This window comes from Lepisma saccharinum, chromosome 1, assembly GCF_977018435.1.
Source record: "Lepisma saccharinum chromosome 1, izLepSacc3.1, whole genome shotgun sequence".
Classification (NCBI taxonomy): Eukaryota; Metazoa; Arthropoda; class Insecta; order Zygentoma; family Lepismatidae; genus Lepisma; species Lepisma saccharinum.
Genome location: NC_139229.1, coordinates 212257225 through 212284531, shown reverse-complemented (window position 1 = coordinate 212284531; position 27307 = coordinate 212257225). Strand labels below are relative to the sequence as shown.

General features: G+C 38.7%; 1 protein-coding gene across 1 annotated transcript; it reads right to left on the bottom strand.

The window, feature by feature from the left end:
• Window positions 1-142: 142 nt before the first annotated feature.
• Window positions 143-27307, bottom strand: LOC145991589 (m-AAA protease-interacting protein 1, mitochondrial-like). The gene is made up of 5 exons (XM_083127648.1): window positions 26896-27307; window positions 20478-20980; window positions 10990-11188; window positions 3571-3667; window positions 143-306 (listed from the first exon to the last, which is right to left on the bottom strand). Exons 2-5 carry the CDS (start codon window positions 20973-20975, stop codon window positions 219-221), a joined length of 882 nt encoding a protein of 293 aa, XP_082983774.1. The 5' UTR covers window positions 20976-20980; window positions 26896-27307; the 3' UTR covers window positions 143-218.

Genomic DNA, 27307 nt, shown 5'->3' with positions numbered 1-27307 from the left:
AATGTACAAATTTCATGAAACATCACCAATTTGAATGTACATATTTTGTGTACTCTTTGTTGGAGACTCGTACTAAATTGTCTTGTTTCAGGTAATTAGATTGTGTAAGTATTTCATGAAATAAAAACACAACAAATTTAGTATCTATTTTATGTAACAAATTCACCTATTTACACAAAAACAATTTAGTTTAATTTACAAATCACCTAAAAGAGTTCTCATCTTCGTATAGCACCAAACTTAGTCACTTTGAACAATGTCACAGTCCAATCTGGTAACACGCCTTCAGTGTATTCCCTGTGGAACCTGGAAGAAAAACAAGAACCTAGGCAATGAGAAAAAAACATTCAAATCTTCATGCTAATAAGAAATGTATAGTAATTAAATGGAGAATGTTGGTTAATGCATCATGTTTCAACATGTTAGTATAACACACAGTAATTAGGGCAGATCTAACAGACACTATGAGTCATTTACAGTTGTGTCTTAGGGAGATTTCAGACTGAAGCAACGCACGATGCACATCATTTTTGAGAATGAGCCAATCAGCATCAACGTTTCACACCCTAGTGGTATGACAGACTGCAGAAGCCTGCATTCCATTGGTGAAATCCTCAAGTGACATGTGTCGCCTGTTGCTTTGGTGTGAATTCTCCCTTAGATAAGTACTTATAGAAAACATCTAACTGTTGCAGTTGCTGTCAGGAAATGATGAAAAAAAATATGCTGACTTGCTCACATAATCTGTGCTGGGGATGAGAGTATTTACAATTTCCAACCTCCAAATCACATTTCTTTATTGAAAAAGTATGACTGATTTTAGTTGTCAGTAATTATGGTGGTTGGTTATTGGGTGACGTGTGGTCAGCAAGACAAACCTCCAGTCGTTATTGTAGGTTTCCATGACCAGGTTACGCTACTCATTCCTAGCTCCCCAATTTCCTCACAATGGTGGGTGGCAAACGGGCCCAGGAGTCTCAAACCTGCACATGTCTTGTAGCCGTAGCCCAAAGCAGAATGCATTAGACCTCATGCCCATGGTGCGGGACTATGCACAAAATGGACTTCAAAGAACAATTCAAACAATATTTCTGTTATTTTGTTATGAATATAAGAACGAATATTTCAATTACACTTTTTTTAAAAATACAATAATTAGGGTGTGTGCATACCGGTTATGCACAAATGTTTCCCATTTTATATTAGATTGATGTCTTATTGGCTATTTTATATCTGAGTACTCAATCTCATTATCTCTATAAATTTCACAGGGGAACCATTTTTTTCTCATTTGCTGTTGCATTTCATTTTTCAACTGTTTCTATGTAATTTTTCAATGCTGATTTCAAATATGAAACCGATTTTCCCGTACTTGCTATAGTTATCATGCAATTTGAAACTTTTACTTTTGCAAAAAAAGGACACCCATTGGTATTTACACTGGGGATAGGTGGACAACGACACTTAGATTTACCATAACCACGCACTAAAACACCTTTGATTGATTGATTGAGTGAGTGTGTTTTAAATCCACTTTGTGTGTAGAAAGACTAAACTTTCTAAAAATTCAAGGGTACAATCTTACGTTATCGTCTCTCACCACAAACATAAATATATTAACAATATAAAGGGTGATTCCAATGTATTCAAAAATTCTAATTCAATTCAATTAAACAGTATATACATTTAAAATATTTAATTTACAGTGAAGAGTTTACATTTGCCATTTCACATACTCAGACTCAAAATACATTTACAAATAAAGGATGACTTGTGGAAAACGGGCGGTTTGCGAGTGGCTAGTACACAGCTGGTAGTGGTGGGAGGGAGATCGGGGAGAGGCCTTCGCTTCTTGGCAGCAATGAAGCAGTGGACGTTACAGCACCGCATGTTCATGTACGAAACAGTTGTTCGAAATGGGGAGGACCACCCACAACGTGAAGACTTCGCTGTGCGTATTCAAGTGGTGTTTGAAGAGGACCTGAATGCAGTAGTGATAATGAGCGATGAAACTCATTTTCACTTGAATGGGTTCGTCAACAAACCTAACTTTCGATACTGGGCCCCACAAAATCCTCGCAACATCCATGCAAAACCTCTCTACTCACAGCATGTGACAGTATGGTGTGTGGTTGCTCCGTTTCGTGTCATCGGGCCGTATTTTTTTGAGGAGAACGACGTCACGGTGATAGTAAACTCTGAACGTTACATGCACATGCTGAATACGTTTCTTCGACCAGAAGTGCAGCGACGAGGCATCAACATGCGAACAGTTTATTTCCAACAGGATGGTGCCACAGTGCACATGGCCAATGCATCTATGGCAGTTTTGAGGAACATGTTCCCTGGACACCTCATTTCGTGCTTCGGTGACGTGCCGTGGCCCCCCAGGTCACCGGACCTGTCTGCCTGTGACTTTTTCTTGAAAGAACGTGTTTATTGTCACACACACCGTACATTACGGGAGTTGCAAGCTGCTATTACCCACGAGGTGCATTCGATTGACCACGAGCAGTTTGCCTGCATCATGGCAGACTTCTGGTGGAGAATGGAACTCTGCATTCAAGAGGATGGCTGCCACCTGCATGACGTCATTTTCCATACCTGATTATGTCAACTCAAATGATAACTGTTGCCCTTCAGTTTCGTACCAATAAACTCATTTTCTCTTGCACAGCAACTGCGTATTCTTCATTTGATAAACGTCGGTTCCACACAAGTCAATGTTACGAGCAGTGGTGTATACATACTGGGTTCAAAATCTGGGCTCTCTCTCAACATCATAATGATCGAATGGACAAAAATTTGCTGGAGGGGCTCCCTTTCATTCATTTTTTTGTGATTTTGAAGTATTGTAATTAAAAATACATACCTTACAAATAATGATGAAAATGTACACTGTACCATTAAACTTCTTACCTTAAATATTGCATTTGAACAGGAACTCCATTCTTCTCTTGCCTACCTCTGTGGAAAAGTTGTTATTAGCACAGCATGATACAATGCCTTGGGTCCCGGGCTCAAATACCTGTCTGGGCATGGGTATTCTTTGTGACTGTCCTTTCATCAATTTCATCATATCATCACTACTACATCACACTTCACTCTACAAACCATGGATATAGTTCCACAGCCAGCAACACAGCACTAAACAAATGGTGCTTGAAATTTAAGTCAATATGTAAACAATTTCTAGTACAAACCAACAGTTGAATTTTGTGAAGAGATTATGTTGGTGTATAAGGCAGTCAGTTCTGGATAAATTTACAAGCTTTCGACAGCTAATGTCACTCTGATGTTCAGGGATGAAAGTTGGTGATGAAGGCGAGAGTGATGTTTTCTTTTGAAAGCTCAAAAGCATATCCGGAACTGACCTGACTGATATCCCAAGAAAATCTCTTCATTATTAACCACCACGAAAGATTCAAGAATTATTTAACAAATATTCTGTTTGGAAATAAATTATTCGGAGACTTTGGAACTTATTGTTTGTGGTAATTCAAACCAGAAACAATAAACTGTTTGCAAAAAAAGACTTTGATGATTTAAAAGGAAGAAAAAGAAACTCACCTAGCAACAATTTCAATAAAGAGCAAAACACTGGAACCCCTATCCTCAGCCCACTTTAATGCAAGGAAGATCATATCAACATCACAGTACCTTCTGTCTGGAAAGAGAATGAAAAATATTAAAAAGTTTTTAGCAATTATAACTATGCTATTCCCTATAAAATCAAGTCCCAATTACCTTCTGGACATATAAAAACCTTCAACAAATAAACTATTTCAGAAACTTTCTGAAAATTTAGCATTTTTAACATCTAAATTACACTCACTTACAATTGCTACAGTCAGTGGCGAAGCGTGTCATTTTTACGTAGCCATCTCAAGACTTGCCAAACGTTAAGGTCAATCTTTCAACTAGGACAGGAAAGGGGGAGGGGGGAGAATTCCTACACCAATAATGATAACAACAGTGTTTCTACATGACGTGTGAAGTAGAGATGGCCAAATCATTTTTTTTCTACGGAGTATATGATCGTAAAATAAGAAAGACAAAATTTTCTTAATAAATTCTACCTGAAAAAATGGAAAAATTGTTAAACTTCTCTCTCCTAAATTCGGATTGCCTCTGAAATCCAAGTAGTAAGATTTCCAAAATCCTGATATTTTTGGCCATCCCTGGTGTGAAAGTAAGATATGTTAGGGAAAAGGTTCTACCTGAGTAAGTATGTCTGTCACCTCGAAAACAAAAATCTTGATCGGTCTTGTCATTTGTAAGTAAACACAAAACAACAGGAAGTACTCGTGTCTTGTAAAGCAAGAATATTTTTTTCCGAAATTAATATTTGAACTGCAGGATTCAAAAAATTAAAAGGAGAAATACTATGAAGGAAATCTAATGGATCCAAGACTGCATTTTTTCAGTTCTTTCTAGCACTAACCGTGGGGAAACTTGTGCTTTTGCTTACTTATATTTTTTTCTATGCACCATTACTTTCATGCATTCTGTGTAAGTTGCGTTGAATGATCTTCAATATTTGTTTTTCTCTTAAAAACAAGAGCATTGCATGCTTTACAGTGCGGGACATTCTGAGAAGTTTTATCTTGATGACGTCACAGAAACCCTGCCATGTTTGTAAATAAGGGGGCTGAAAAAAAAGGTTTCTTATGACCAGACCTTCAAGAGTGGGGGGAAAACAGTTGAAGGACCTTGGATTCGCACAATTCCTGCAATGGGCTGGCCCACCTGACACCATTGCAGTTAACAGGAAATGTAGTGGGATGGTTGGGCATGGGAAGTAGAACTGAGCTCTCCTTTCGATGTGCTAAAATTAGCAAATCTCTTGCATATTTCTAGCTGTTTCATGGTGTCACGTGACTAATTCTCAAATATGCGAATATTCGGACTTATTTTTTTTTACTTTTCTAAAATATTTAAAAAGCAATATTTTTATTATTTTGCTTTGTCATCTCCGCATCTCCCGATCACTGGACGCCTAGCCACTGGCTACAGTATGTTTGCTTTCTAGATTCTTCTGTTTCACACTACGTGTTGAGAAAACAGAAAATACTAGCTAAATAGCTACAGTTAGATGTAAAATGGATATAGAGTAAATATTATAGATTAAGAAGAAATTAACTTATACTAAATTCTGCAGATTAGTGTGTTGTTTTTCTCTTAGTAGTGTTGATGTGATGTGCCTGTCATGCTAGTATTCCTTGGTGTAATTGTGAAAATTTTAATTTTACAGAATACGATTTCTTGAATTGCTTATAATTCTGTCATTTTTATGAAATGTATTTTGCTGACATTGGTTATTTTCATTCTCTAGAATAAATAGCAATAAGTAATGCAGTGTATCTCGTTTACTCAATGCATTTCTAAATACTATGACAAGGTAACCAAAAAAAGTTCTTGCAGTTTTTGACGTCCCATTAATCATGCGCTCACAGAGAGGAAACAAAATGATGCACGTGCCTGCCAAGCGATCGGGAGTTAGCCTGACCATCGACTGTCAGTAATACAGGCACGTTGCACACACATAGCAGTCATAGCTCATCCAGTGTCGAACAGAAATGGAGGTATCGAAGCAGCTTGTTCGCGTGTGTTTGTAGTATGACTTTAAAGTGGGCCTCTCAGCTGCCGCATCAAGTCGCCGCATTTGCCAGGCATTTGGGGAGAATGCCATGAACGAACGCACTGCCAGGCATTGGTTCCAGAAATTCCGTTTGGGAGATGTGAGCCTTTCGGATGAACCTCGCAGTGGACGACCACATGTGTTGGATGACGAGGCCCTGAAAGCAGCCATCGAGGAGGACAGTGGTCTAACGTGTGATGAACTTTCAGAAAGGTTCCATGTTTCTGCTGAAACAGTCAGACTGCTCCTGCATGGGATAGGGAAGTCATACAAGTTAAGCAAGTGGGTGCCCCACACATTGTCGGCAGCCAACAAGGAACGAATGACAGCCTGTTTGTCCTTGCTCACTCGGCACCTGAACACACCCATATTTGATAGCTTGCTCACTGGTGACGAAAAGTGGGTCCTCTATGACACTCCTAAGCGTACCAGAGATTGGTTGTCGCCACGTGACCCTGTTCCTTACACCTCAAGACCACCTCTGCACCCACGAAAGGTTATGCTCTCTGTATGGTGGAATAGTCGGCAAGTGGTGCATTACGAGCTCCTTCCACCTGGTCACACCATCACTGCTAACCTCTACTCTCAGCAGTTGCAAAGGGTGCACCGTGCATTGCGGCAGAAGGAGCTGGCATTGGTGAATCGCAAGGGTGTGCTGTTCCTGCACGACAATGCCAAGCCACATGTGGCAAAGAGGACCCAGGAGACCCTTCAGCAACTTGGCTGAGAGACACTGTGCCATCCATCATATTCACCGGACCTTGCACCAACAGTACCACCAGTTTCATTCCCTCGACAACCACCTCTGTGGGAGATCCTTCGCAAATGAGGGAGACCTGCGGAACGCACTCATGGACTTCTTTGCATCCAAGACTGCCGAGTTTTATCACCAGGGTATTGTGCAGCTGCAGGAACATTGGCAAAAGATGGATGCTGATGGAGATTACTTTGAAACCTAAAGGTTCGTACCGTCCACTGTATTGCTCTTTATTTATCACTGCTCTAGAACGGCAAGAACTTTTTTGGTTACCTTGTAGTTTCTTTTTATGTCTTATCCCTCAGATATATCCAGTTGTAAACACTGACAAAGGGGGTTAATGCACCATTCCTATTCTCCACAATTGTTTATGATTTTGTATTGAATCAGTGCACCACTGATTATGACAAATAAACATTTTAAAATCAGATAATTTTGTGTATGATTTCATTTTTAAAACCAGTTTAACCTTTAAGTAGATTCACACCAAAGTGACAAGCAATATGGGGATTTCACACCAAATGACAAAGATTTGGATATAGCAAAGAGCTGGAACACTAGAGGTGTCCTAATGCCACATTCCCTTGACTCAAGTGCTTGCAAGTGGCAACTCTTTCAAGCACAAGCAGTCCATTCCAAATGGCCAAAATAAGCCCCTTTATATGACGTTAAAGGCAAATTATAAAATGATAGGTGTACAGTGGGATCCATGAGTAGTACCGTGCAAATTGTCCATAACCATGTTTGTGCACTTTATTTGACCCAATAAGAGCTTCAACAATTAAAACTTAAAACAAGCTGTTGATAACTTCTGCACCATCATACATAAAAATTCATTGCTTAAAAACACATAGGATGTGAGATAAAAATTTAATGAAAATAGTCATGAACAATATGCATGGTAATACTCATGGATCTGACTGTACAAACAGAAGGAATAATGTATTTAAATTTTGAAACAATGTACATATTCATGCTTTATTATTATACTATTGAACTAGAAATTGAAAACCTTTTAAAGATGGCCACTGCTTGACCTCTCTTCTACATTTTATCTTGTTGGCATAAAGAATTCACTGCGAGCCAAAATTATGCATTTTGTTTATATGAAGGCAAATCATTAAGTCGGTTCCACGATTTTTTGCAGAGGATTGGATAATCACACCAAGGTGAACTTTTGGGTACTGAAAATGTCATCCGACCCGAGGTCATGATGAGTGATTTTGTAATGTCCCTTTGCCTCTTCCACAGATGGCAGCATTCCGTGGCGCAGGTCTTCTGGGCTGAAGGCAAGACACCAATGGAGATTCATGGGAGGATGAAGCTGGTGTATGGGGACTATGTCCTGTGCCGCAAAGCCATTGGGAATTGGTGTCAGCGGTTCAAGGCCGGTCACACCAGTGTCACAGACGAGGAGCGGTCCGGATGACCGGTGAACACCTAACAGAATCCAAGATGTCGACGATGCCATACAGTCCAGATCTGGCACCCTCTGATTATCACCTCTTCTGCCCTATGAAGAAGGCATTGTCTGGCCAGCACTTCTTGTCTGATCGTGAAGTGGCAGTGGTTGCAGCAGTAACCGACGACGTTCTATGCCACTGGCATATCCAAATTGGTGTCACGGTTGGAAAAATGCGTTTCCGTCGGTGGTGGATATGTAGAAAAATAAGTAACGAACTGCTACTCCTGCACACCTATTGTCGTCTTGTTTGACCAATAAATTGCTGTGAAAAAAAATCGTGGAACCCACTTATTGATTTGCCCTCGTAAAAGAGGCATGTGCAGCTTGTTTTGTCACTCTGGTACAAAATGTTGTATTTGTTTCCAAAGGGTTGTTTCCATATGACAAATGTAGCTTGTGACTTGTCTCTCTAGTCAGAAAGCTTCCTTAAATATGTGCATGTTACAGGATTTATTCACATGTGTGCTTGTTTTGAATAAAACAGAATGAAACAACTTCAGTGTAAGTAATTATATCAGATATTATCACAGTCCTGGACCTTTCTTAACAAATATAGAAGGGAAAATTCTTATATTTTAATCCTTATTGTAAGTAATAAAATGATTGCCCTCTTTTATTAAACATTTCAGTGCAACCACCCTGGTAGGGAACGTGTTAACATTGTGTAAATGTACAAGCATAAGAACTATGTTAGTCACAATATCATTTTTATGTGTAGATGGATAAGAACTCTGAAAGATTTTGATAACAAAATAATACAATTAATATTTTAATTAGAGCCCAGAAGTTTGGCAAAATGGCTCTTTTTATCTACTGCATATATTGATTTTTCCGGATATACGTTTTTTATGTTGTTTCGAATGTTTTAGAAGCCTTTTCATTTTGCCTATTTTGGACCCCACTGCCTATTTTAATTTATAATGCCTTCTTTTGCCTTTTTCAATAAAATTTGACCATTTTTTTTTTAAAAAAAATGTGTATATAAATTATACTACGTGAATAATTTTCACCTTATTTAAGTAATATTGAACTCACGCATGTTTCAACATTGCTGAAGGAGAAAAGTGTGAGAAAAAGTATTTGATGCTGACTTAGGATATTGCCTTTCGGTTAACATTTCCTTGTGCATGATTGACTGCTGAAAACCTGTTGCAGAACAACTGCAGAATTACGTCATCACATCCAGCATCCGTGTCAGGAGGTTATTGACAAGAAACAGCACTAATGCCCAAGGGCCTTTGCATGGATTCCAAAATCAAGTTCTCTATCTTTAGTTTAGTTCTGCACTTTGGAGGGAAAGGATCGTGTAGTTGTCATCATGCCGAAATTTAGTGTGCCATTAAGTGGTAAGTTACATGGTTATGTGCGTGAATTTGGTGAAAGCACATTTTCGATAGACGGTACTATTCTTCTCTGCAAGATATGTGAAAAAACAATCAACCATGAGAAAAAATACTTTATATCTCAGCATGTGTCAACAGCAAAACATAAATCTGCAGCTGCTAAATTGATCGGACAGAATAAGATATCCCTAATTTCAAGTGGGCACTTCACCCAACAGGCAATCTCAGTTTTCTCTTGAACTGTGCAAAGCTTTCATGGAAGCAGGAATACCTTTCTGGAAAGTGGAAAACAAGTCACTGAGGAAATTCCTGGAGAAATACACTAAAGAAACAGTGCCGTCGGAAAACATATTTAAGCGTCTGCTACGAAGAAGCTCTGCAAAGAATTCGTGCTGAAGTTGGTGCAAGAAGATCTGGATTTCAATAGATGAAACTACTGACGCTATATTCAACGTCATCATAGGAACTATGGAACCAACATGCGGAGAATCCTCGTAATTTCTTCTCACGTCAGAACAACTAGTGAGAGCCAATGGTTCATCAATAGCTCAGTTATTCTCAAATTCCCTACTTCTGCTCTGGCTAGATGGTGTACATCATGATGACGTATTACTTTTTATCAGTGATGCAATATATGAAGAAGGCTGCCATAGCATTGAAAATTCTCTTCCCGAACATGCTTCATATCACATGTGTAGCCCATGCAATGCACAGAATCACCGAAGAAGTTAGAGTGTTGCACCCAGAAGTGGACAGGTTGATTTAGAACAGAAAGAAGATATTTCTGAAATCTCCCTCTCGAACCTGAAAATTTCAGGAAGTTGCGCCTGAGCTTAGTTTACCTCCGCAAACAGTCTTGACGAGATGGGGAACCTGATATCAGGAGCTATATATTATGCCAACAACCTTGAAAAAATCAGTGAGGTGATCGATGCTCTTCCAGAAAATGAAGCAGCTTCAATTCGTGAAGTGAAAAAACTCCTGTGCTATTCAAACTGAAGAATGAACTGTCGTTTATTTTGGCACATTATGGTGCTTTGCCAGAGACAATTACAAACTAGAAAAAAGAGGTGAGACTCTTATAGCATTCATGAAAATCTTCGAGGAATGTATGCAGCAGATGATGGAAGTGCCAAGAGAAAAGGGGTCAACTGTTGCGAAAAATGCAAACGGGTAGTGAGTGCAAATGAGGACTTGAAACAATTGAAAACAATTTGTGATATTCTAAAAGGTGAAAATGCTGTTACCAAAATGAGTCCAGCTACGTTAGCTTGTTTTATGTATGCTCCAATAACTTCTGTCGAAGTAGAAAGATCCTTTTCTATTATGAAAAACATTCTCTCTGACAGACAACTATCAATAAATGTTGAGAACTTTAAAAAACACCTTGTAGTTATGTGCAATCAAGACGGAGAAAATTGAAATGCTCTTCCCAATGTAGATTTTAACATTTTGCCAGAAATTATAGATAAAAGTAAGCGACTTCCAAATGTGCCTTTTTTTTCGGTTTATTTTGCTTTTTTTCATTTTTAGTGCCTATTTTCCACATTATAAATGCCTTTTTGCCTACCTATTTTAACGAAAATAAATGCCTGAACTTCCGGGCTCTAATTTTAATATAACATACTGATATATAAAATTATCTTTTTGTAAATTTTACTGCCACTTGCTTATATTTACACTTTCTTTTAATTTCCATTGTAAAAAACAACAATGCACACCTTGTAATATAAAAAAAAAATAACACACACTATTGCAAAATGTATAGAAAAATTAAACCTACCAACTATCCTATGGAATCTAACTTTCTGGGCTATTGCAAGTTGAATATCCTCAACATCAAGTCCCACATTGCGTCTTTGTCCATCTGTCCATGTTGTCTCCACATCATTTCGCAATTTCCCAATAGCCCGCCTTGTGAGAAGTCCACTAAGACCGTCAAACATATTTCGGGACACAAGGTGTGTTATGGCGGAGACAGCCTATCAGAGGGATAGTCAAAATTGACTACGGTTAATATTGTGGTAAGATTTATGGATATAAGCATGATAAAGTTTAGATACATATATTTTTTAAATTAAATTTATTCTCTGTAAATGTGTTCTGCTATTCATGAACACTGCATTTTTACTTCAAGTTTTAAATACAGTTTTCTAAGACAAAATTCACAGAAATCGTCTTACCATATACACCGATGAGGAGATGAACAGTGATAATGCCTGAAATTCACAAGGGAGGTGATTGTCCTCATCAGTAGTCTGCCTGCACCTCATCCCAACAAAGATACACATGACATCTGACATTTAAGGAATGATTTGCTATTTAGCATCGCTTTTCTGCCACTTTTGGGTAATCACGATGATGAGAATGAGTGGTGATAGAAATTGATGAAGTAACACACACAAAGAACACATGTGCTCAAGCTGGGATTTGAATCCGGAGCCCCTGGCATCATAGCATGCTGTGCTAACTCCTCTGCCATGGAGGTCAGCATACTTAACATTTACCACTGTGGCTGTGTGGTCTAAGGTATCATGCTTTGGCACACAGTTTTGAGTTTCCTAGGGGAAACTTAACAATTTTTCCTGAGATTTCAGCCTGTGTATGGAACCGGTGGCCAACCACCATCATGAGGAAATTAGGGAGCTACGAATGAGTAACGTAACCCAGTCATGGAAACCTACAACGACTGGGGATTTGTCGTGCTGACCACACGTCACCTCGTAACTGGTTGGATGTTGGACGATCTCCCACCTGTCAAGGTGGAGTTGGTAAGTACGCCCTGGCTCTCACAGGCTGTTACGGGTTAGTTAACATCCAACACCATTCTAAAATATATTCATTCTTTCCAACTTACTTTTTTGCAGTGACCTTACTTGACATGAATGTACAATTCAAGTTGTACATAAATGATTGTTGTAAGAATTCCATATTGCTACATTATTATTAAATTGCAAAAAATTCATTTTGTATTTGTATTTTTGTTAGTTATAAGTCGTTCGGGTTCGGTTGACAAAGATGGCTTATCTCAGGTGAGAATTCTCCAACAATGTCCGCATAAGGTAAATCTGGGACTCACTCAACCTGTTTGCCTGGGGCAGGGGAATAAAGTAATCTGTAGCATGGTGATCTCAAGATGTATGGGGGCCATACCTCCACCCCACCCCTTCTTTGTGTGTATTCATGGTTCAGGGTGTAGTTTAGTTTCTTTTTTCTCCATATTTTGTATTGCTTTTCTGCCACTTTGGGCTTGCAAAATGAGGAATGAGAATTAGACAAAATTGATAAAGGAACACAAACACAATGCATAAGCTAATGAATTGCTTATGGATAACATGAATTATGCCGTAACTTCAAATTAAGATGCAATCTTAGAAAATGAAGTGCATAATCATGTTCAGGAGGTAAATTTCAGTAAGAGCTACTTTCCTTTCTGTAACAGAAAAAAGTGAAAATTTGTAGAACAGTATAATGGTAATCAAAAAATTAGTTGCATCCAAAGAGAGTTCTTTGACTAATAAATAAATTTATTTCTTTATTAAACTATATAACATGTATAACATGTTAAACAACCTACAAATTCAAAATGAAAAATACTGGCTTAGTTATATCTCTTTTACAATTGCATGAATGTTTATGATGTGCCAGTGACAGTTTGGTCATTATTAATCTCAAATGATGATGTGTCTGCAAGTCGTGTACACAATGGAAGTCCCACAATGACTTGTTTTTCGACCATTTTGGGCAAATGTATCTATGGACATGTTAGATTTATTATAATAGACCCAACACTCAAATGTTTATCTTCATGTAGAATATCATACTTACGTATGTCAGGCAATCATATTTCTTAATTTCTATTGTGGTTTGAAAATTTATAGCAAAGGTATATTTTAAAATATAAACATTATAACCTGCTTGGATGATCTGCTACAATGGTGGCAATATACAGTATACATGGACACTTGATTGTGCAGTTTGCAACACTTTAGTACATCAGTAAACCTCACTGCTGGTATCCGACTGTTATTACAGACACTGCAGATTGGAAGAACAAGTTTCCCTCCATATAAAGTAGCCCCTCATTGAATGATTCAAGTTTGCCTCTTTCCACATATGAACATTGCTTCCCTTGACTATTCCCTGGCCAGGGTGATTGATTGCCTGTTATGTCAACAAGGCACAAGAGGGTGTTGACGGCCAGTTTTCCCCACCCTGCTTGATAGCAGGTAGAGGAGATTATGATTTGATGGACCTTAGGATGGCTCCACAAACAAACCTTGAAGGCAATATGGAAGAAATATTGATAAATTAAAAACTAAAAAAAAAAGTATTTTGCAACTGTAATGCTGTGGGACAGCACTGCTGGCCTTGCGGGTTGGTTGGTTGATTTGATGTTTGAAGTCCACTTTATGCACAGTAAGGCTAATCAGGACTGGACCTACAGTTTAAAGTGGGATCCAAACCACTATGTGCCTCCACCCGGTATCGACCCCGGGATCCCTTGATTACAAGGCAACGCTACCACTATGACATTGGGGAGGCCCCTGCTGACCTTGTTGCACTGGAGTGCATGCGTATGCAGATATCAGATGCATCAGTCAGGCCCTCTTGGAAAAAATCAAATGTAAAGGGTGGGAACATCCTTCAAACAGTCAATATCTTATGGCTTGAGATTTCCATATAAGCCTATTTAGCTCTATGAAAGAGGATCTTGCAATGGCGATGTCACTCCAATTGCAAAATGCAATGTGAGAATAATTTTCACATTTTGGATGGGAATTTTTCAAAGGCATAACAAAACTCATGCCACCCTAGAGATAAGGGTTTAAATAAACATAGAAATCTAGAAAATTAGCTCCTGGATTCTGCTTCCAAATTGATACAAGTTTGGTCTCCATACTACTGCTATAGTTCAAGTCCTGATTCGAATGCCAGTTCGACATCTTTGACACAGCTAGAGAGGAAGCAGACTATTTTTCTGAAAAGCACTGTTGTCACTTTTGCCTGCAATCATCAATTTAGACATCAATTCATTCACTGTGATGTTATACCCCAAGGTCTCCACATTGTATAAAAAAATAGCACAACGCAATAACACAACCTAGCAAAGATAATGCAACCGCAACCTCACGTTCAGAAATCTCTACAGAAACTGAACTAACTGGCAACATTGCATTAACTCGACTTGATAAGAGCTGTAAGTTCCTAAAACAAATGCTATTGGTGGGAAAGGTTTGAGGGGATGATGCACTAGGCTCCACGGGGATGTGATGTGATGGATGGTTGTTCACTCCTGTAACATAGGGAACTGATCTTTCGGAACATTCACTGAAGTAAAGTGGTGTTCGAATCAGGACTTCAACTTTACTAACTTTTTGACTGTGACTTTTTGTGTGGGTGTGTGTGTGCACAGAGCTTACTGATAGTGTATTATTAAAAAAAATTTAATGTTGCCACTGCAATTTGTTGAGAAAGTGGCAAAGATTTTTTTGTGCCTGTTGTCCTTAATGTGTAGTTGCATCAACACATGTCAGGAGGGTGTTTTCACAAAATGGCAGCTAGGGGTAGAAGGCATGGGCTGCAGAAGAGGAGAAGCATAAACAGCATCCTCTATGTAACACCAGAGAAAAAAAAATCACAGGGTGAAAGGTCAGAGAGTGAGGGAACCAGGGTAAGAGATTCTCATCATCTTTGTTTCTGGGTCATTCCACGTGAAATCACGCAGAGCAGGTTGCAGTCATGGATTGGTTTAAATTTTTTGGTACTGATAGAACTTTGGCCCAATATGACAAATATGTAATATTAGATTTGTCCAACAAATATTTTGAGTTACAAATTTTTGAAAATTTGAAGATTTTCAGAAATTGGGTGGACAACGTGCGCACCATGTGACACAAAACATGTCATGTCTCGGAAACTATGTGGAGTATTGTGATGATTTAGGTATTTTTAGAGCGGAGAAGGACAGTCCTAACAGAAAATGACTATTTTACCACTCTTACCTACTCAGAAAGTAGAAAAATCTTTAAGTAAAGTAATATTTTGTGATGAAAAAGACACAACTTTGGGAAATTGTTTGATAGAGAACCCCAGGTCTTACCGCAATGAAAATTGTTACACAGCATAATCAATTCATGGCAAACATAATATTAAAATATCAGAAGGGTAATATTTTTCATAGTAAATATAGCACAGGTTTCAGTATAGGGTGCATGAAATAAGTTTCCACTGGCATAAAGCTATATTTTTGACAAATGACCCTAAAACATTCACAAATTACCACTAATATGAGTACACATAATATTGTTACAAATGTTGAATAAGTGGGAGAAGCATTACCATGATGGTCATCCACTTTTAGTTCTCCGAAATTGTACTAAGACCAGAGTTTATGTCCAGATTGCATACGGGTCAGTCCATACCGAATGGTCCAGCACTGGATGCATGACCACTTTTAAAATTTTCAATATTTTTGTTGTTCTAACACCTACGCAGGGGTTGTTCAAAGCAGCCATTATTTTTCTAAAACTTGACTTTGTTTATGACTGGTGGCCACTTTGTTTCATGACTTTGGGTATTTTTGGTCTTTGTAGACAGTTGTGATAATTATGATAACTCAGCTAAGAAAAATGATAGAAAGCTGTGGTAAACAACATTATGTTGTTGTGTACTTTGAGTACACCTTACACCCCCCGCCCCTTACCATTATTACCCAAACCCCAAATGGAATTCTTTAGCATGCCACTAGATTTACGTCATCATTTAAAATGTTGATGTTATGCAACTTGGAAAGTAAGCAATACACCTACATCTGTGTGGTATTTCTAGTTGTGAAAGAAAGGGATTCTCTCTTCAATTGTACAAATTGCTTGTTTTAATACTTAATGAAACTTTTTATATGAAAATCAATGCAAAAACACAACTCTTTTTCTGAAATGTGACTTTTCTGATGTAAAAAAAAAAAAAAGATTTATAAGAGAGAAAGGATGCTAGCACAAGAGGGAGGGAATAAAGCACTAACGGTATTACGTTTGCATGTCTTAACCTGTTCAGACAAACCTCTGCCTTGCACATCTTTTCATTCATAATACAGTATGCGGCAAAACAAACATTACCGAAAGTCACGGACAGAGTGCGCGCAGGTGCGAAGTGGTTTCAGCCAGCAGCGGTGCCTGCATGTCCAGTTGGGTGTGGACTAGCGTTGTGTGCAGTTCGCGCGAGGAGAATGGGACTCACAACAGAGGAGAAGGTGTTTATTGTCGAGCACTACTTCCGCTCATAAGGTGTTGGGCGTCAGAATGGACCGAGCGTGAAGGTTGTGAAAACTCGGTTCGTGGAACGATTCAACAAGGCGGCTCCATGCAACACAATAATCTTGTCCGTCATCGAGAAGTTCCGTTGTACTGGATCAGTGTTGTGTGCACCTTGATGGGTACATCAACCGACAAACAACTCGTTTTCTCGGGTTTGAACGGCCAGATGTAATCATTGAGAAATCATTGCATAGTGCGCGGGTTACGATTTGGTGTGCAGTGTCGGGACATGGAATATTGGGCCCGTATTTCGTGGAGGATGAACACGTGAATCCACAAACTGTGAACCAGGGACGATACAGACACTTGATTATTGAGTCATTCTTGCGTGATTTGCGCGCTTTTTGCCGCGCAAGAAATCTGCCGCTACAACAACAATGAATGCAACAAGATGGAGCTAATGCGCACACTGGGGGACCTCAATTGCCCTTCTGCAACAAGAGTTTAGAAATCGCCTCATTTCCCATGGAACGGACTTCCCCTATCCTTCCTACTGCCCTGATCTTACGGCTCCTGATGCCTACATATGGGGTATGCTGAAAGAGGACGTTTTCCGATCACATGACCCCCCCGTCCACTATACCAGAGTTGGGAGAGAAGATTCGGTCATTGTTTGTGTCGTTGCAGCAACCCATGTTCACTAACATGTTCGTTCCTCAATCTACAAGCACGATATGAGGAATGTGTGCGCAGTGGCGGGGGACATTTCGAACACATTATGTACAGACGTAAATCTCTAACTCTCATTGCATTTCATTTCACATTTCACATCATTTTTTATGTCTCATTATGTTGTACAATAAACCATTGTCAATGATGTGATTTCAGTACTGTTTGTTTTGCCGCATACTGTAGCTACTAACGGACTTACTATGCAATTTGCATGGTGTAATTAATAAATACAATAATTTTCATTCATTCTTCCTATTAACATAAATTGCCAAAATTTTCTACATGTACTTCTCAAAGTACACTTTACACTGTAAATATCAATTTTTTAGGTCCGCCATCAGAGATATAGGGATCATTTTTTTTAAAAAAAATGAAAATTGAGCATTTTCAAAGAGCCTTCACTAAAAGAAGAAAGTAGCAGAACTCAAATATTTTCTATCAAAACTTTGGATGTATATGTTTTATCTAATAAAAATATATAGTTCTGATATTATATTACTTCCCTACTAAAAAAATCGTAAACTTTGATTTTTGTTCAAAATTGAACGTCAATTTTGGCCTCCTTAAATTTCAGCCATTTTTATTAAAGGTTGTGAAAAAAAAGCACAGGACATAAAATAAAGCTGAAAACAATGTTGTTTACCACAGCTTTCTATCAATTTTCTTAGCTGAGTTATCATAATTATCGCAACTGTCTACAAAGATCAAAAATACCCAGAGTCATGAAACACATAATGGCCACCAGTCATAAACAAAGTCAAGTTCTAGAAAAATAATGGCACTTTGAACTACCCCTGCATAGGTGTTACAACAACAAAAATATTGAAAATTTTAAAAGTGGTCGTGCATCCAGTGCTGGACCATTCGGTATGGACTGACCCGTATGCATTCTGGACAAAAACTCTGGTCTTAGTACAATTTCGGAGAACTAAAAGTGGATGAACATCATGGTAATGCTTCTCCCACTTATTCAACATTTGTAACAATATTATGTGTACTCATATTAGTGGTAATTTGTCAAAAATATAGCTGTTTACTAGTGGAAAATTTGTTCATGCATCCTATACTGAAACCTGGGTTATTTTTACTATGGAAAATATTACCTTTCTGAACAGCAGACAACATATATGCAGACATACAGGCGAAAGCAGCACACCTAGCGGTGATTTAGGTAAAAACAACAGAAACGCGCCAAGCAACAACACAACGAATTCCAACGAGGATGTTGGCAGTGGCTACCGAAATTAATAGAAAATAATGTAAAACAGCTTCACGGAAAACGTGAGTACCTTAATTATGTTTGACATGTATTGATTATGCTGTATAACAATTTTCATTGTGGTAAAATCTGGGGCTCCCTATCAAACAATTACCTGAAGTTGAGTCACTCTTTCATCACAACATATTATTTTATTTAAAAATGTTTGTACTTTCTGAACAGGTAAGAGTGGTAACACAGTTATTTTCTGTTAGGACTGTCCTCCTTTCCAACAATACCTAAATCATCACAATACTCCAATACTCCCCTGCATATACATTTATGAATGCTTAATTTATGTTAAGCAAAATATTTCCAACTTCCCCACAAATGAGGAAATACATGGCCTAAAAACAAGAAATAAAGACAAACTTCACATAAAACACTGCCGCCTTAACTTATGTAAGAAAGGTCCCTTAAACTCTTCCATAGATCTCTACAATAAACTACCACAAGATGTGAGGAAAAAAACAAAATTGATGATATTCAAGCACAAGATAAAATCGATGCTTCTGAAGCATGTATTTTATTCTATAGCTGAATACATGGAAGCGACTTTTACATAAGACAAAATGTATATAATGTAGTATAATCACATATTCTTCTTGTAATTTTAAATGTCAAATGAAGATGGAAAATTAGTATCACCTAGAAGTAGGCTGTAGTGTTCTACATCATCTAATGTTATATTTTTTGTGATTTTGATATAATACCAGAGTAGGACCAATTTTTTACAATTTTTGGCTATGTATTTTGTATTTGTATGTCTAAAATCTTGTGGCTGCGGTGGCTCAGTCGGTAACGCATCTGACTACCATGCTAAAGGTCCCGGGTTTGATCCCCCGGCCAGTTCAAATCCGGAAACTTTTCTAACGTTGGAAGCGGCCCAGGTGCCCACCCAGCGTCGAATAACATGGGTACCTCGGGGAAACCCTGGGGGGTAAAGATACATAGTACAATAGCCATTGAAAAAAAAACTCGTTAAAGAACTTTCTACTGATGAAGGCTTCAAGGAAAGAGTAATTGACACTTTTGCGACCAACAAGAATCAACGCATAGACCTGAGTATAAAAAAATATAAGGTAAGCACATTTTTCAGCCTACCCAGTATTTACGCCTTAGCTTCGCCACTGGACCCTTCTGCATTTTCCATCCATTGCTGTGCTGTTCATGAAATTCCACACTTTCATGTGAAAATTGGGCAGGGCAACACCAGTCCTCATTCAGTGTGAGATAAACCATCCGGTTAACATATCAAGAAATGTTCATCCAGTCACTCTTGGTTTGCTGATGAAAAAAGGGGCTACAAGCCTTTTTCTCTGAAGCACACAACACATGTTGTCTTTGTCAGGTTCTGTTGGTTTTCAACAATAGCACGTGGATTTTCTATGACCCAAATTCAAACTGAGTATACTATTGTGTAGTGTTGTCAGAAGTTGCCTCGTTATGATACCTTGAACAAAAGTTCTGTTGAACCACTGTCTTGGACTTTGCTACATGAAATTTGACATTTTTGCAAATTTTGTGAAAACTACCTCCTGGTGGGTGTTAACACAACTACATGTTAAGAATGAGGGACACACAAAAACTTGGTCAGTTTTTCAATTAGATTTCATTGGCAATTTTAATTTGTAGGATAACACAGTATTAGTAATAATTTCATCAAAACAAATAATTACATCATTACAAAAGTCAAAATGAAATTGTATTTATTTCATTTGTTGGGATTATGTATGAATCAAATTCTGCTCCAACAATCATTTTGGAAGCCAAGTATATATGTACGTATATATTTGTGTTATCTGTGTATGTGTGTAGGGGGGCGGAGGTCACAATTCTCAAGCACACTACCTGTTACAGTTTCCATTATATACAAATACTGTATATTGTATGCTTCATGTAGCTAAATGTCCTTTTGCATGCTTTTTTCAGTGCAGATGCAGAACAAGAGAAATTACAAAGTTGCTAATTATATACATACCAAACTAACATGTCCCATATGTATCAAAAAGAGTGAAGACTAACCATTTTTGATCCTCTACGAAATTCAACTTCACTGAAAGAAGGATCCCATGCTCGTTTAAGCATATAAAAGTCAAGTTTGTTGACCATCCAGGAAATGGGATTTTGAATATACAACAACTTTGGCTGAGGTCTTCTTTCTTCTGATTCAAAGGATTTTGATGGTGGACTTAGGTGAAAGAATCTTCTGTTTGAGTAGTTACTGAAGCCAAGCGGATGGTCTGGGCACTGGGCAGCTGTGATATATTTAGTAGCAACAGGAACTGAAGGTTGGGGATTGTCAACAAAGGTTTTGAACAACGTTGATAAATTATTTTGAAAATGAGAACCTTGTAAGTAATTTACAGGAACCATGCTGGTCTTATAGTGAGTTGTAAGAGAATCTTGGGCTGGCAATTTGTCCTGTGGAGAATTCTGCCCCAGTAGACTGCAGAATTGGCACACTGCACGATCCAGAGCACCTGCTTGGCACTTGTGACTTGTTAATAGCCGAAAGGTCATGGTATCTGAAAGTAAATGCATAAAAAAGTCATTGTAGTCCATACAACAGAAACAGTACCACAATAAATAGTCAACCCAATTATACCACAAATAGATCATACTGAATCAACTATAAGTACAAGATTCTCACAGAAAAAGTTCAAAGCCCCAAAAAAATCTGAGAATAGCAAATGGTTGTACTTGCAATGAATATGGAAATGTGATTCTTTCACATATTTTGACAAAACGGACTCTTATGTAATGTAGAAGAGTTGAAAGAAATAAAGTCAGGGGTTTCATACGTTCTTTTGGGCTTCATGAGCAGTCTTACAAGGTTTCAAATAATTGGCTGTAAACAATTACAGTGATAAGCAAAGGTTAGCACAGTAGTTTTAGGAATCTGACCCTGACATTATGTGCTGGTGACTGCATACCAGGTGTATAAGCTTAAATCTGCTGTTTGCTCATAGATGGCGTTAGTGAGTGTATGAAGCTACCATGGGCACGCCATACCTGGTGTTTGTATGAGTTGGACATCTGCCAACACAAATCAGTGCACATCGCCACCATGTGCAGACAACAACAGACAGTGTTCCTGTGGTAAGCATGTCTAGTTTTGTGCCAGAAAAAGATCATATGCGGGAAGCTCTGCTTTTCTGCTTCCATTTGAAGAAATTGGCTGCCGAATCGCATCAAATGCTTGTGGAGGCCTATGGTGACAGTGCTGTATCGGAAACAACGTGCAGGGATTGGTTTCATGGGTTCAAAGACGGCAATTTTGACCTGAGGGACAAGAAGTGTGAAAATCGGCCCAGGAAGTTTGAGGACCATCAATTGCATGCTCTTTTGAACGAGGACGATACCCAAACGCAAAAGATGCTTGCCGAGCAATTGGGTCTTACTCAAGCAGCCATTTCCATGCGCCTACGTGCCATGGGAAAGGTTCAAAAGATCGGAAAATGGGTGCTGCATGAATTGACCGATCGGCAGCTGGAGAGACTCCAAAACACATGCGAAATCTTGCTTGCCAGACATAAAAGAAAGTCTTTCCTGCATCGGATTGTGAGTGGCGATGAAAAGTGGATATATTTTGAGAATCCTAAACACAAGAAATCGTGGGTTGATCCCGGCCAACCATCAACATCTTCCTCGAGACCAAATCGCTTCAGCCGGAAGACGATGCTGTGTGTTTGGTGGGATCAACAGGGTATCGTCTACTTTGAGCTGTTGAAATCTGGTGAAACTGTCCCTGCCCACGGCTACCACCAACAACTGATGAAATTGCACCATGCTCTGTGTGACAAAAGGCCGGATTATCAACAAAGACATGGCAAGCTGATTTTCCTCCACGACAACGCCCCACAGCACACGTCAAGACTGGTCCAAAACTACTTGGAGACACGCAACTGGGAGGTGCTACCCCATCCCGCCTATTCACAAGACCTGGGCCCTTCCGACTACCATCTGTTTTCGTCGATGGGCCACGTCGTCGCTGAGCAGCACTTCGATTCATATGCAGATGTCCGAAAATGGCTTGATGAGTGGTTTGCCTCGAAAGAGAATTACTTTTTTTGGCGTGGTATCCAAAAATTGCCCGAGAGGTGGGCAAAATGTGTATCTCGCGAGGGCAAGTACTTTGAATAAATTTCTTGTTGCCTTCTATGAACAAACCATTTGTTTTTCTAACTACAAAACAGCAGATTTAAGCTTATACACCTGGTAGATCTTTGCTAAACTTTAGTGACAATAATGTAATCAAGTGGTCCCAGGATAAATCCCCAGTGGAGGCACATTGTACAATGGTATTGGATCTCACTTTACACTGTAGGTCCAGATCCAATTAAACTATTTGAGCATAACATGGGCTTAAACAAATTAAGTGGGAGTAAGATTCCCAGCACCTGTGGTGGAAGAATCTACAAGGCCACTCATCCTGGACAAATCAGGTGATTCTCATTAACCCTCCATTAGGCATGTGGGACACCAGTGTCACCGATCGATAATCACTGCAAGATTGCACCCCAGCACATGAATGCTTTTGTGTAGCTGAACTTTCTGCATCAAAACACAGAGCATGCAGTATATTCAGATGTTGCACAAAAGTAGGTTAGTGAGGTATGTGTTAGTGACAAAAGTGAACATGAAAGTCACCATGTGACATGTGTCACTGCTTTGGTTGTTATGTATTTAGGTTTGTGGGGGAAAATTGTCCGTCCAAGCATGCCACTAACATTAACTTTGTAATATTAGTCCAGTCTAGGGTAAAAATCTGATATTCCCCGGACACCTATAACTTCTTCGTTTTGTAAATTTTTGACATTTGTACTTACCTATCTGCTTCACGGAACATTCTTTAACGTTTTTTTGATCAAAGTTATTGCAATTTTTTTTAAAAAAAGTGTTTTTGTAACTGAAGAAGTTACGTTTCCGCAAATGGTTTGTGGGGCTATGTGTCAATGGTTCGTGGGGTATGCGAGAATGGTGTGTGGGGCTACGCATATTATTTTCGAAACCAATTTTTAACTATTGTAACCTATACATGACCCTACCTAACCTAACCTTAGCAGAAATGGTTCGTGGGGCTATGCGTCAATGGTTGAATTTCCGCTATGAAACATTCCCACATCACACAAAACACCTTCCAGATGTTAGACAATGCTACAGAAACTTATTACCGTAATTATAACACCATTAAGCCTTGTTTCCATGATTATGAAAAACTAAATATGCTGACCAAGGCAGTAATTTATTTTATTAAAAACATAAACTAAAAGTAAAAAACATAAACTAAAAGTAACATTTCAACCTTCTAGCAAGGTCTTCATCAGACTCTGTATCAAGTACAAAAGTAACAAGATACACAAAAAGGGCATTATATATACACACAAACATTACTCCCTCCAGACTATTAGAAAGTTGTTAGGAACTTTCTAGCAGGTGGCTATCACTTGCCAACTGTACTTTCACCTAAAAGGCTAAACATAATTACTTTCATATATAATGTGGTTGGACTTTTTATCTCACGCTCATTTTCCTTCATTTTTCTCCCTTCTCCTCTCCTCTTTCTCTCTTGTCCTTTCCACTCTTTCTAACACCTTCTTCCATTCTTTGTTTAACTTCAGTCCCCCATTCTAGTTCATTATGTCTTCTTCACCTTTCTTCTCTATTTCCTTGGCTTCCTTCCATTTTCTCACTAGCATTCCCTTCTCCCTTCCTATCTGCTTAGCCTCATCCCAGTCTATGTCATGTCCTGTTTCTCTCATGTGTTTAAATATCGAATTTCTCTCTCTTTTAAGTCGTACATCATCCCTATGTTGTTTCAACCTGTCTTTCAGCCTTTTTTTCGTTTCTCCTATGTAAACACTCTGACATTCTTTACATTTCACTTCGTAGATAATCCCTTCCTCTTTTCTGTTCTCCTTTTTCTTGCTTGCATTCTTCGCTATTCCTAACATGCTTCTCCCTCCCTTCCTGTAAGTTTTAATTCCCACTTTCCTAAGCACTTTGCATATCTTTTCTGTGTTCTTCCCCATACTCCTTATTCCAAACCTTCTCTCCTCTTTTTCTTTCTCTTCCAAATCTCCCCTGCCCATTTTCTTACTTCTTCTGTTTATGTCCAGTCTATCCTGCTTCTCATAGCCATTCTTTTCCAGCTGTTTCCATAGGCTATTTATTTTGCCTTCTTTTTCATATTCTTTCATGCATATTTTCTTGATTCTGTCCTCCATATTCTTTATAAAATTTACTTTTGTCACCTCACTTACATCACTTCTTTTGTGGCAGAATACCCCTGCTGCACACTTCTTCTGATGTCAAGAGGTTTCAATTTCTTGTCCTCTCTTCCTTTTCATCAATATATCTAGGTAGCTTAATTTGTCTTCTTCTATTTCAAGTTCCAATAATATCCCTCTTTCTTCATCTTGTATTTCTTTGGCAAAAATGTCGAGCTGCCTCTTCGTTCCCTGCCATATGCCAAAACAATCGTCCACATGGCTGCAAAACAGAATTATTTTGTCACCTCCTTTTTCTAACACTTTCTTTTCCCATTCATTCACAACCAATTCAGCCAATGCTGGGCTTAGGCTAGAACCTATATTTAGTCCTTCACTCAATAACATTATTTTATCTCCCCTTATACTAAAGTTAAATAAAGTAAAGTGTTCCCCTGTGCTTAGCACAACACCATGAAGGAGTATAGGGGGTGTGGGGGTAAAGCCTCACACTTTCTTGATCTGGTCGTGAGTGGGGGTCATGTGATCAGCACCATGCCCCTGACCACCTTTACCCCCCAGGGTTTCCCCCAGGTACCCATGTTATTCGATGCTGGGTGGACCGCTTCCAACGTTAGAAAAGTTCCCGGATTTGAACCGGCTGGGGATCGAACCCGGGACCTTTAGCATGGTAGTCAGACGCGTTACCGACTGAGCCACCGTGGCCACATAATACTATAACCGTTATTCCAAATGGTTTCCAGCACCTTCACTATCCTTTCACTATCCCATTCTCCTATAATTTCTTGTCCCATTCTCTTTTTAATAATGTCCAAAACGTGTCCCCTCTTGGGAACATACTTTTCACGTCTAAGCTAAACATTGTCGTCTTCATCTCATTTAACTTAAGTCCTTTTATGAGGTCTACTACTTGTTCACTGTTCTTAACATATTTAGTTTTTCATTATTACCTTAAGTAGTTTCTTCTGTAAAAATGAAGAAATCTGTCTGGGGAATATCAGATTACTACCTCGTCTAGTTTGCTGCACCTTTTGACTCTCTTTGCACTCACATGACCAGTTGGTTACAAAGTGTGGTACTAATATAGTATGGGAGAGACACCTATAAATCATATATTTCACACTTTTTTGGAATGAGGAACATTTCCTAAGGTGAAATAATGCATTTCTAACTAAGATAATGTTTATTTCTTACATTTACGAGTACTTACTGTTACTTGTTATTTCGATTCTGTAACACATTATGGTGGGCAATAGCATACTGGTTCAGGGCACGTTGTGCGAGTGTTTTGTCGATGTATGCAGTGTTGCAACCTCGGTCACCGGAAAATACCTACTTTCGTGCCCGGATTTGAAATTATTCTAATACCTCGCAAACCATTGACATTAACCTCACAAACCATTGACGTTAGCACCACAAACCATTGATGTTAGCCCCAAAAACCATTTTCCCCTAAGGTTAGGTTAGGTTAGCATAGTTAAAAAAAATAAAAAAATACTCGACATGTCATGATCTAGTGAAAACACGGTGAGTTTGAAACACTGACTATGAGGTTACGTCATCTTAACACACGGAACATTGTGCTCTCGTGCAGAAAGCAAATTGCGGCAGCAGAAAGAGCATGTCAGACAGAGATTTTCGCAGAAAACAACATGTATTCGCATTAAAATGGATCAAAACTACATCCACGAACTTCCACAACGCTACAGAAAATGATTTCCACAAGTACTTTCTTCTGTAAATTTGAAGAAATCCGTCTCCCCTATACTATAATGTTACCCAAAGTGCAACACAGAGACCTCTACTTGGTTCATTTGGTGTCTGCACCATTTGCACTACATTCTGGAGTGGTGTACACTGTGCTGTGTGGTCGTGTGGTGCATGATAACCAATCAGATGAAAGTTGAAAGCAGCAGGGAGCCATAGGTTGAATATTCTGAACTTGAACACTGCTATTCTTGTTCACTGCGCCTATATGGTTGAACATAAAATTTCTTGGACCAGTCTGGCGCTGGCGGGATACACTTGCACTACAGTGCAGTGAACTAGACATCACTAGAAAGTGCTGTAGAACATTGCAAACATATTAATTTCATAAATAGTTTACAAGTAATAAGAATTACCACTACCTCACAGTGTTGTGATTATCGTTTGGTCGAGATTAGTGAAGGGGACAATAATTTACAAATCTAAAAATATATATATATTACCTCTAATTTTGTTTTGGAGACATCATAAAAGTAATCTAAATGTTTAACTCATCACGACGAATTTTCTCTGTATCTTGCCAGCCCATGTCGAAAAGAATTGATGAAGACTTAAATCACATCAACACTCAGCTTGCCATGTTTACTTTCGTATTTGCTGTGGTCGTCTGGTCCACAGGTTTCGTCTGTTTAATTTATTGAGGGCCTACTTTATCGCACAATGCAACACCAACTTCGTGTTCTAACGTCAGACGGAAAGTGCGTACGTTGTTAGATTAGGTATATTGGGTTAAGTTCTTTTAGTATAAATACTCTGCAAATATTATTTATGCTAAGAGAACTAAACCTAGCAATCCTAACGTTAGGATTTAATATAAAAATGAAAGCTGTCTGCGATGAGGTCAGAACGCAATGT

Excerpts from the sequence above, each read along its gene's own strand:
- LOC145991589 (XM_083127648.1), bottom strand. The coding sequence starts at position 20,975 with ATGACCTTTCGGCTATTAACAAGTCACAAGTGCCAAGCAGGTGCTCTG. Across the intron at positions 11,189-20,477 it reads TTCGTAGAGGATCAAAAATG|GCTGTCTCCGCCATAACACA; the intron begins GTTAGTCTTCAC and ends TCCCTCTGATAG. Across the intron at positions 307-3,570 it reads TTTATTGAAATTGTTGCTAG|GTTCCACAGGGAATACACTG; the intron begins GTGAGTTTCTTT and ends TTTTTCTTCCAG.